Source organism: Protopterus annectens, chromosome 2.part1, assembly GCF_019279795.1.
Source record: "Protopterus annectens isolate FY-2018-M chromosome 2.part1, PAN1.0, whole genome shotgun sequence".
Classification (NCBI taxonomy): Eukaryota; Metazoa; Chordata; order Ceratodontiformes; family Protopteridae; genus Protopterus; species Protopterus annectens.
In genome coordinates, this window is record NC_056729.1 from 1694028284 (window position 1) to 1694040884 (window position 12601).

Genomic DNA, 12601 nt, shown 5'->3' on the forward strand with positions numbered 1-12601 from the left:
AAAGAAGGATTAGTACGTAATGATACCCTATCCTTATGGAAAATCAAAAGGCTCTACCGCCATAAGGGCCTGCAATTCAGAAACCCTTCTTGCAGAAGTAATGGCCAACAAAAAAGCAGTCTTCCATGACAAGTATTTCAATTCAGCAATAGCCGCAGGCTCAAAAGGTTGTAGAGTAAGTTTCTCCAACACAAAATTGAGATCCCAAGCAGGAGTAGGAGCTCTACGTGGGGGTCTTATATTCTTTGCCCCTCTAAGAAATTGCTTGAACAAAGGATGCGAAAACAATGGTGGGTCACAATCATAGTGAGCTGAAATTGCTGCAGCATGAATCTTAATGGAAGAGAAAGACAAACCTTTGTCCAATAACTCAGTAAGATATTGAAGAGCCACACTCAAATTAGGCTCAGAAATCTCCAAATTCTTTGCTGCACTCCAAAATAAAAATCTCTTCCATTTTTCTGCGTACACTTTCCTTGTACTAGGTCTTCTGGCTTCCATAATCACATTTAAAACTTGTTGAGGAAGTTGAGACCTGCTGTGTTTCAAAACAGAATATGCCAGGCTGTCAGATGAAGAGAGTGAAGCTTGACATTGAGCAGGTGACCGTCCCTCTGAGACAACAGGTGTGGAATCAAAGGTAAAGGCCATGGAGGCTTCCTTACCAGACTCCTCAGTAATGGGTACCAGTGTTGCCGAGGCCAATCTGGAGCTATTAAAATCATCCTTGGCTTGTCTTGTCTGACCTTCAGGAGCACCTTTGGGAGAAGGGGCAGAGGTGGAAAGGCATACACATGAAGATTTTTCCAACTGAAAGAAAGAGCATCCACTTTCCAAGCCGTGTGATGAAACCTCTGTGTGCAAAACTTTGGCAGCTGGTGGTTTAGTGGAGAAGCGAACAGATCTATGTCTGGAGTTCCCCATGACACTGTCAATTTCTGAAATACATGAAGATCCAGTTTCCACTCGTGGGGATCCATGATTTGTCTGCTTAACACATCTGCTAAGGAGTTCTGTGCTCCGGCAGAAACCTTGCCTGAAGAGTTAGTTGCAAGCTGAGCGCAGTCTCCCATAAAATCATTGCTTGCCTGCACAACGGTAAGAATGTGTTCCCCTTGTTTGTTGATGTACCACATGACAGTTGTGTTGTCTGTTAGAATCAACACCTGCCCTGGACGGTAACTCCTTGAAAGCCATTAATGCAAACTGGACTGCTAACATCTCCTTCATGTTGATATGTAGATGCTGTAGTCTGGCAGGCCACTTGTCTTGTATCCACTTTCCATTGAGATGAGCTCCCCAAGCAATGTCTGAGGCATCTGTCGTTAGAATCTGACTCGCCTCTGGCCGGGTCACAGAGAGTCCCTTGTTTAGGTGACATTCCTGAGCCCACCACAAAAATTCCTTTTGAATGCAAGGTATTATTTGAATGACAGTGTCCAAATCCTGGCAGTGCTGTGTCCATACATTTTTGAGATACCATTGCAGCTTCTTCATATGCAGTTTGGCATTGGGAAGCACCAGAATACAAGATGCCATGAACCCTAAGGCTTGAAGGACTGTCCTTGCAGTCAGCCCGGACTGAAGAGATAGTTGATGGAAGTAAATGGAAAGATTCTTTTGTTTGTCCGGGGTTAAAAAGGCCATCTGGGCTGCTGTATTCAGTCTCACACCCAGAAAGCACATGTCTTGAGAGGGTACTAGACTGGACTTTATTTCGTTCACAGAATACCCTAGGCATCTTAGCACTGCTATCACATATTCCAAATGCTGTAAAAGGTCTTCCTTTTCTTGAGCCAGAATCAGGCAGTCGTCCAAGTAAGGATAGATTTGAATTCCTTTTAGCCTGAAGTAAGCTATCACTGGAGCCAGAACCTTTGTGAATACTCTGGGCAGTAGATAAGCCAAAGGGCAATGCAGAGAACTGATAATGAGAATTTCCAGCTCGAAAACGCAGATACTTCCTGCAACATAGTCTGATAGGCACATGAAGGTAAGCTTCCTTGAGATCTAAAGTTACCATCCAGTGATCTTTGCCCAGCAGAGGTAAAAGCTGTTGTAACGTCAACATTTTGAACTTTGGAATGTCCAGATAAGTGTTGAGGATAGATAAATCCAAAATTGGTCTCCACGTGTTCCCCTTCTTTGGTACTAGGAACAGGCGAGAGTAAAATCCTAGGCCCCTTTCTGGCACAGGAACCGGCTGAATGGCCCCTATTTGGAGTAACAGAGAAATTTGCTTGTGAGCCTCTTTTCTTTGTGGAGGAGGAATGTCTGGCATGCCTTTGAAAGGAGGCAAGGTATGGAAATAAAACCTGTAACCGTGGTGAATGATATCCAAAACCCATCTGTCTTGGGTAATTAAATCCCAATTTTCTTTGAAAAGAGCCAGCCTTCCTCCCAAAGGTGCTGCCAGACGAGAATGCACTGGCAGCTGAAAAGGTAGGTCATTGGGTCTGTTTGAAAGGACTGACCCCTGCCCTCACCAGAAGTCTGAGCAGGTGAACTCCCTGTTCTAGGCCTAAAAGAACCTTGAGCTCTGCCCCTACCACGCCTAGACCTACCCCTAGACTGGGAATCATAAGCAGGATATGTCCATCCCTTAGTAGGCCAATTTCTACTAAACTTCGGAGGCTGCACCTGCAAAAATCTTTAACAGTTTGCATAGACTTAGCCTTGTCCTCCATTTTCTTTAAAACTGCTTCCACAGGCGAACCAAACAACACATCAGACTGTAAAGGAGCATCCAAAATCCTTGTCTTAACATGCTCAGCTAAATTCTGATCCCTCAACCAGGCGTGCCTATGAAGAACAGAACCAGTGGCAGCCACCCTCGAGGAGGCCTGCACAGCATCAAAACCACATTGCAAGGAATGCTTACCCACCTGTTCAGACACATGAACTAAATCCTGCAACTCTTTACACTCAATACCTTCTGCCAGAGCATCCACCTTAGACTTCAATTGTGAAAGGAGATAATTTTGATATTTTAACATGTGAAACTGACAATTCAACGCCCTCATGGCTAAAGTGGAAGAAGTATACACTTTCTTTCCCCATCTATCCAAAGCCCTTGCCTCTTTATCAGGAGGAACAGGATTTTTAACAACAGAAGCCTTTACACCTTTAGGCCCCTGAGAGACAGTTTCGGGTCTGCCCTAGGACTCTTAAAAAGATACTTATGAGCTTCAGGCACCCTATAGTACCTATCCGGTTTAACCGGGGCAGGGGGCAAAGAATCAGGATTCAGGGAAGCCTCTGCAAAAACATCTTCCACCACATTCAGAACAGGAGGTATAGCTAAAGGCCTATGCTGGGGTAAAAACAAGAATTCCCTAAGCCTCTTCCTGGAATCAGAGAAATCCTGACCTTCCCATTTGAAATGCTCCCTCATGGAATGCAGAGTCTCTGAAAATGAAAAATCCTCAGGAGGAGAAGCTGAAGGAGTAGAATCATCCACATCAGAATCTGAATAAGGAGGATACTCCTGCAAGTCTTCGGCCGAAGACTCAGAAGCCTCCGAACACTGCTCAAAACTCTCAAACTCAGGTTCCACCCTAGGCCTCTTATCAGGAGGGGGCATAGAACCTCTAATCATAGTAATCAAATCCTCTGCCATTTTAAGCATATGTTTCTTAGGCAAAGACCCTGAAGAACTAGGAGAAACCCCCATTGAAGTTAAACCTGGCCTGCCTCTCAAAGAAGCCTTGGAAACAGAAGGGGAGGCTCTAACCACCTTAGGAAGAGAGGGAAGAACAGCCACCTGAGAAGCCCCTTCAGCCTGGCCTACCTCCTGAGAGGACACATCCTGCAACAGTAAAGTCTCTCCCTGAGACTCCACAGAAACTCCTGGCAGAACCTCCGGCTCCACTGAGCCTTCTAAAGAACCGACGTCCGGGACTGTCGGTACTTCCACTCTAGGCTTTGCTGCTTTGTCCTTGCGCTTTTTGGACGAAGCGGCGCCGGAGCATCCGGCGGCATTTTATAATTACAACGCTTCCCAAAAACTAACCTGGCACAGTCTAACCTTCTCTTAATCGTGCGTTTGTTAAATCTAGCACAAGAGCGGCATCCAACAACGTCGTGCTCAGGCCCTAAACAAGGTATACACAAAGTATGGTAATCCCTATGAGGTATCTGTTTCCCCACAAGAAATACAGTTATTCACTTTTTCTGACATCCGGTTAAATACTGAGGCAAGAAAAAACCAAAATATTCCCCAACGGGGTACTTAGCCAACTTTGATTCGGTCTGAAACTCTGACTTCAGAAATTTTCAGAACGCCAACCTGCACTCGCAAAACTGCTTCTGCATCGGACCATGCGGCAAAAAAGACTGAGGATATGACGCCGGTCGTGCGCATTAGTACCCTGACGTCCTGACGTCAGACTAATGCGCCTTGACCGACGTCAGCCATATACTTTGGTATTCGGGCCGACTGGGACAGCGGACTACCCAATGGTTAGGACTGCAGCAATGTGGAATGAAGAACATCCTGGCTCTCCAGTAACTAAATAATCCTAAACCCTAAAAAAAAAACCTCCTTCTCTTTCTCCCTAAAAATCTTATCCATCTCAAATTCACTTTTACTATACTGTTTCTCAACAAGACACCAATAGTAGCTGAATCTAGCACAAAACTCTTAGGTGTCACTATCGATGATCAGCTTAAATTTGACTTGCACATTAATAATTGCATTAGGAAGACTCATCAAAAACTAGGCCTCCTTTATAGAAACAGAAAGTTTCTTCCCAACAAAGCTAAAGTAACCCTACCTCATACCTATCTACTACCTAGTCTTCTTTATGGATCACAAATCCTTATAAACGTTAACGCTACATTTCCTGCTAAACTTAACTCAATATATAACAAGATAGCCAGATTTGCTGCTCAATATACTTATAAAACTCATCACTGTGTCTCACTTAAACACTTAAACTGGCTGGAGCTATCCAACCTGCTCCTTCTCTCTCAGTTTCAGGTTATACATTCTATTCTATATCAACCTTTATATTGTCCTACCCTATCCTCCTGTATATCCCACTATACTCCCACTAGAGCACTCTGACCAAGACTTACTAGTTATCCACAAACCTAGGACTAAAATGAGTAGCAACCTTTATAGCTATCATCCTACCATTGCCTGGAACAACCTTCCACTTCAAATTAGACTAATAACTCATCCCAGGCAATTTAAATCGGCTGTAAAGGAGCACCTAAAAGTTCTCTGGTCTTGCCACTGTACTCATCCCCCATAATCTATCTCCCCCATATATAAACTTCCTCACTACATGTCCACTTTCTTCCTCCTATGTCCTTGCATATCAGACTGGTAACTTACTTCCTTTTCTTATCCCTTAGCCTAACTCCTACATACCTCCCCTCTTCTCTCTTCTTCTTCTTCTTTCGGCTTTTCCCGGTCAGGGGTTGCCACAGTGGAACTCTGGTCTGCTAATGATTGGCAGTCGATTTTTATGGTGCCGAGGTGCCAGCCCGACTCCCAACCTTCAACGAAGGCACGCCCATTCACGCATGTCTTTCAAACGCCACTCAACTGCGGGGAGGACATGCAGACTCCACACAGAAGGCACTCTAGCTGAGAATCGAATGGGAGAACCTCTTGCTGTGAGGCGACAACACTACCTCCCCTCTTCTCTCACTTCCTACAATTAACTAATACTTAGATGGAACTAACACGATATGGCTGCATGAATGTGTTAGAAGGCTGTACGAATATGTCTATTTGTCCATTTGTCTCACATTACCTGTAGTATTGATGTTTTGCTTTTAAAATAATTATAACTTGTATAATGTTGCATATATCAGCATAAACTGTAATTGCCTCTGTAATTGTTTTTACTTGCTATTGTATAATGTTTCTGGAGCTTTTCTCCTCAGGCCTCCACTGAAAAAGGGCTATTTTGTAGCTCAGTCAGACTTATCCTGGTCAACAAATGCAAAATAAATGTAAAATAAATAAAGACAAAAACTGCTAAAAAAAGTAATGATTTTCAACATCTTAATCTTTCATTTTCACCAAACAATTTTAAAATCGTAATGTACAAAAGCTAGCATACAAGAAACTGAGCAAATGCACTTTTGCATGTTTTAAACAGATGACTCAAATACATATAAATAATTAAGATAAATGTATCAGGTTTTCACCAATAGGGCAGAATTTTTTTTGTATATGAAGGGTTTGAAACAGTTCCCTATAGTAACACATTTTTATGTCCAAACATAAGTTTTAGTGTCCATTAAATTAGATGCTACAAAAAAAATTCAATATATCTAAACATGTAAAGGGCAGTTTCTTTTCCTTTTCACCTTAAACAAACCATCAAAAATGACACCAGGTAATTTTATTGCTACCTACAAAACTAAAAATAATCTATTGAGTTTTTCAGTTAAATATTCTTACTGCTGACTTGGTTTCAATATAAATGTTGATCTTTTTGTCAAATTTATTAACATTTACTGCACAAAACAATACTGTAAATTAATGTAAATAAAGGTATTCACTGCTTTAATAGGTCTACACATTTAAAAGACATGCTTAAATACTCTAAGCATATATAATGCTTTTCACTACTGCTTGTGAAATACACCTCCCTCTGGTGTACTTGTGATCTTCGGGCTAACAATAAAATTCTCAGCTGTTTTATCTGGGACTTCTCTGTGCACGTCTACAGAGTCACAGCTGAAGAAATATGAACTTCCGTACAGGATGCTGGGACACGGAAACATAGCAGCTTTTAGACAGTGGAATCCCAGGGTACAGTTCTGCCTCATGTCTCAAAAAGGATCCACGTTGGAACACTTAAGTGTACTGGAAACCTTCCAATCCAGAATCACATAATTGCATCATTTCGCTCAGCCACTAAAAATGCAAACCTTGAGCCTTGTAACTTAAATCACAGGCAAAGTCCATAACCATTAACTAATACATAGAGCATACGACTCACACACCATGGACAACGTTCTGCAGAAACGACAACAGAATGCTTCAAGCCATTTGTGTACTGCATTTCATATTAGCAAATCAGCCATTAGTGTCAGTTTCATGAAGAACACCACGAAGAACAAGCACATTCATTAATAACTCTACCTAGACGAAATACAGTCCGTTAAAATACAGCATGAACCATGCCTGTTGACATCTCTGCAACACAATTAAAAAAAATGGTTCCTTTACAGTCAGATGAAAAAAGAAACCTGCTTTGCACACAGTCAGTCATGAAGAAATATAAAATAAACTTCTTGACATTTACACAGTGCTACTTCTTCCCTTCGCTGTTACATCAATCATCTGAGAAAACAGTACTGCCACAAAGCAGGTGGCAATGATGCTTGTGGGGGATGGGCCACTGCTGATAGCCATTTGTTGATGTACTGAAATCTTAAATTTATTCTTCAGAAATTTCACTGAAGTTGGTAGGCTGTTACTGTATTTTTAAATTACTGCCTTCTGTCTTCTGTTTCTGATCGAGAAAATGCCATTACACCATCTTCTGCACCTGTAACAGAGAAGAAAACAAAGGGTGACCATATCGTCACAAAATGTGTTCAGCGGACAGAAGAAAATCACTGTTTCCAGAAAAACAAATGAAAAAGTACAAATTGTATACTGTGTTAGTAACTTTTTTATTGTTTAATTCTGCACTAATCACTCCTACTTGCAGAGTAATCATGGTCTTGTCTGAACCGAGTTACAGCCCTGCAGAAAGCAGGACATGCTGTGGAAAACAACTGCAACCAAGCCAAAAAGCCACACTACAATGTCAGTACTTGCCCTGATGGTTGTACACACTGTGCCCCACTGCAAAACAGGTTGGAGGTCCTTAAAATTTGGTGCACCAATGAGACACCCTCTCTAACATTTCATTATGAGGTATGTTATAGCATTTTGGCACTCAAGAGACACCCTACACTACCTCAACTTTATTACACAACTTATTTTCTAAGCACTCTACAATAAAACCATCTCTCAAACAATGGAAAATAATTAATGCAACCATTAATAAAATAAACCATATGAAATGATTTGCAAAGAATAAATGTCACTATGCAAACAAAAAGTACATTATGTAAAATTGTTTCATAACAGCACTTCCTTTTATACAGTTTGTCTTAAAGGCTTATTATGTGTTTGCTTTTAAACATCCTTAACTGAAGTAATTAAATGCATAGATAACCCAAAGCCCAGTTGATGTACACTGGGAAGTGATGTGTGGGGAAGTTCAGATTCTGAGAAAGTTCGGTTTGGGAATGAAAGCATTCAATTTTCAAAAAAAAAAAACAACTTGGTTTTCATGTTTGTACATGGCATTCCATTGCTGGATTTCAAACAGATTGTATTTTAGACTTTTCCAGCATTCTGTTGGCTCCCTGGCTTTCAACAGCGGTTGACAGTGCTTTTATGGTTATTTTTGCAGTATTCCTTATGTAAGCGAGAGTACAAAAGCTCAACAGGAAACCTAGGAGAAGGATGGCACTGAAGAGCCCTTACGAAATCCATGCAGGATAGACCTGGAAATAACATCCATCTTCTAAAGCTTAGGGAAGGTAAGGACTGAAGACCAGGTAGCAGCCTCAAGGATGGAGTAGGTTTCCAGATCTTTGAAAAAGTACCAGAAGAAACAACAATTCTGTTACAGTGCTCCTTTACTGAAGAGTAAAGACATTTGCCATGAAAAGAACAAGAATAAATGGCTTCAGAAATCCAGGAAGAGATGGTCTGCTTAGAAACAGCTAAACCCAAAGACCTGGAATGAAAAGAAACAAAAACCTGCTCAGACATGCAAACAATCTTAGTTTTATCCAAATAATATCTGAGCCATCTATGCAAATCCAAGGTCTGAAGAACTTTCTCACTGGCAGACTACAGAGAAAGAAAAAAGGAAGGCAAATGGATAGACTGGTTAAGGCACAATTCATTGACCACTACGGGAATAAAAAAAAAGGATTAGTACAAAGAGTCACCCTGTCCCTGTGGAAAACTAAGAAAGGAGGGACAGCCATTGGAGCCTGAAGTTCAGAAACCCTGTTGGCTAAAGTAAGAGCAGTCTTCCAAGTACAATGTTGTAAGGAAGCTGAAGCAGCAGACTTAAAAGGAGTCCAAGTCAAATTTTCAAGAACAAAAATTTGGTCCCAGGAAGGCAGAATAGGCTTCCTGTGACGACTGATTAAAAGGATGCCATTGGGAAACTGTTAAACTGCAAATCTTGAGGCCACAGAAGGCGACAAGGGCAGACAATCATAAACTGCTGACAGGTGAGCTTAAACTGAAGAACATGTCAACCTAGCATGGAGCAGAACACACAAATAAGAGAAGACCAGAGGAACCTCTGCAAATAGAGGATCCTGACGGAGAGAGTCACCAGACCGAAAATCTCTTCATTTGAGGACAAACACTTAGCAGATAGAAAACTGCATTATGGCCATGGGAAGCATCCAGACAAACAGACACTTATCATGATGATCTTTATTGGGAATCTGACTCTCACACTGACATTTTCGCTTTCCTAGGAGACATGAAACCAGCAATACTAAAAATAAAAGTGAAAGATAAGAAAGAGCCCCAATGGGGCACTTATCTGAGAAACAGCTTGGTAACCAGCCCAGAATAACGGAATTCAGACTGGTGGAAAAGAAGTTCTGAAGTGTGTGCGTCCATATGTTACTTTTATGCCCTATGCCTTACACGGGGAGCATACGTGTGACATAGGGCACCTGTAAATACTAAAGGCTTTAGTATACTGGCCTGACAGATGGTGTTCAGATGTGCAGATGGTTACCAAACACTGCTCAAGTGATGTAGAGCACCTAATGTTGAAATGCAGACCCTTCTATCTACCGGACAGTTTACAGTTGTGTTTATCTTACCTATTCATATCCCTCCACAAGCCAATTGCTCAGCTGCATTGGGTACATTGTATGAGGCTATAAATGCACAAGAAAATAAACATCCTGGTGCAGTTTTTATAGTGGTTGGTGACTAACCATTGCAACTTACATTCTGTGAAGCCACCATACCAGCAATATGTTGCCTTCCCTACACGGGAGAAATATATGCTGGATCATGTGTACAGTAATGTGAAGGGGGCATACTGGGCTGTACCATGTGTACAGTAATGTGAAGGGGGCATACAAGGCTGTACCATGTGTACAGTAATGTGAAGGGGGCATACTGGGCTGTACCATGCGTACAGTAATGTGAAGGGGGCATACAAGGCTGTATCATGTGTACAGTAATGTGAAGGGGGCATATAAGGCTGTAGCATGTGTACAGGAATGTGAAGGGGGCATACAGGGCTATACCATGTGTACAGTAATGTGTAGGGGTAGGCTGTATCTCATCCTCACTTTAGTCAATCTGATCATACTTCGGTATTTCTCTACCTGGCATACAGACAGCTCCTCAAACATGCTCCTATTGTAAGAAAAACTGTTAAGGTGTGGACAGTATTAATCTGAACAAGAGCTTCAGGATTGTTTTCTGTGCACTCAGTGGGATGTTTTTAATACGGCTGCTATGAACGAGGATTGTATTGTTGATCTGGAGTAATACAGTTCAGTAGTTTCCAGCTACATAAGCACATGCACTGACCTCATTGTGCCTCATAACGATATCTGGATATATCCAAATAATAAACCATGGATTAACTCAGAGGTTTCACTCTGCGCTTCATGGCAAGTCCAAGGCATATGCATCAGGCAATATCAGAGAGTATAAAATGTCTAGATATGACTTACGCAGAGCTATCAGAGCAGCAAAGGAGAATCACAATTGTAAGCTGGAAGGCTATTATTCGACTGCTGACAGAAGACATATGTGGCAAGTCCTGGAAAACCTCACAGGCTACAGACACAAAGGCAGAGGGATGACTATCGATAGCCAGTTTTCACAAGGATGATTTCAATTAATTGTATGCCCAGTCTGAGGTCCAAAACACCAAGTCAAGGGGTACTACCATAAGAGAGGGTGGCAGAGAAGAGACACTACCACCTTTCACAATATCAACAGCAAGTGTGGCAAAGTCCTTGAAGATGATAAATCCCCAGAAGTCAGCCAGTCCAGATAATATTGCTGGAAGTCCACTCAAACCCTGTGCTTCAAAGCTTGCTGATGTTCTGGCTGATTCAATCTCTTCCTTGCATGAGCAACAATTCCCACTTGTTATAAGGCAATTATAGTTTGGCCTTCAATACGGTGATAACAACCAAGCTCATTAATAAGCTGTCCGTACTGGGTGTGTCACCGACTCTTCGCAATTGGATCTTAGATTTTTTAAAAGGCAGACCACAGTCAGCCAGGTTGGAGAATAACATCTCTAAAACAGTAATATAAAATACAGAAACTCTACAAAGCTGTGTGTTGAGTCCACTGTTGTCCACCCTCTTCACTTAAGATTGTGTGGCTTCTCAACATGACACAAGTATTGCGAAATTTGCGGATGATACAACAGTCACTGGTCTGATTTCCGCAGGTGGAGTCAGTGTATAGGAGGGAAATGGAGAACCTTGTGAAGTGGTGTTGGAACAGTAATCTCCCTCGTAATATCAGCAAAACGAAAGAGATGAACACTGACACATGCAGGAATAGAGGGTAGCACCCACCATTACATATTGGTGAGTCTAAGGTGGAAAGCGTGGCTGCATTCAAATTCCTCGGTGTTATCTCTGTGGACCTTACCTGGACTCATAACATCACAGACCTGGTACGGAAAAGACGGCAAAGACTGTATTTTCTGAGAAGGATGAGGAAGTTTGGTATTTATTTATTTATTTGACATTTGTTAACCAGGTTGGTCCAACTGAGCCAGGTAGCCCATTTTCAGTGGAGACCCGAGGAGAAAAGCTCCAAATACATAAACTATAACACTGCTTGAAAATATATACAGAGATAGGTAAATCACTAGACAAACTTTATAACACTGCTTAAAATATAAACAGATATGGATATAGGTAAAACAAATCTTGATACAGTTATGCAACAGAGGAGACTTAAAATCAGTCAAACCATACTATGACTTAATAAAAAAAACATAAAAAGTGTGTGCCATATAAAGTTGCTTAGGACTAGGTTCGAGTGGGGGGGGGTTTACAGAGGCATGACCTGAGGTGGATTATGTATTGTTTGAGTGACTTCTTAAATTTGTAGGTCTGGGGTATGCTTCTTAAGGTCAAAGGAAGCTTGTTCCATAGGATGGCAGGAGAGTAGCTGTATAAGTTGTGTCCTGCAGATTTGTTAGGTTTATAAATTTGTAACAGGCATTGATCAGAGCTCCTAAGAGGTCTGGAGGGGGTATACAGTGAGGAAATACTTAGACAGGAGGAGGGTTTATTCATAGGTTCATAGGTGTGTAACTAAGCTAATGGTTCTGGGGCCTTTACAAGCCTAGCCATAGGATTATCCTGGCATAGTGCCACCCGTCCTTAGTTCCCAGTGCCTCTGGCGAGTAGAGCCACTGGTGTTATCCCTGGGGTGAATTTTCTGTTTCCCATCCACTCATCAAGATTTCTTTTGAAGAGGGTCAGCAAGGTGCTCTGCTTGACATGTATGGGAAGTCTATTCCATAGCATGAGCAGTCTCTGGGTT

At 41.8% G+C, this 12601-nt stretch overlaps 1 protein-coding gene across 2 annotated transcripts in view; it reads right to left on the minus strand.

Moving 5' to 3' along the window:
• Positions 1-6005: 6005 nt before the first annotated feature.
• CTNNBIP1 (catenin beta interacting protein 1) overlaps positions 6006-12601 on the minus strand; it is a 780438-nt gene continuing 773842 nt past the window's right edge. For both annotated transcript variants that reach the window (XM_044063131.1, XM_044063130.1), the window contains exon 4: positions 6006-7517. In XM_044063131.1, the coding sequence (XP_043919066.1) occupies positions 7459-7517 (59 nt within the window). In that variant the 3' untranslated portion in view covers positions 6006-7458. The remainder of the gene's footprint in view (positions 7518-12601) is intronic.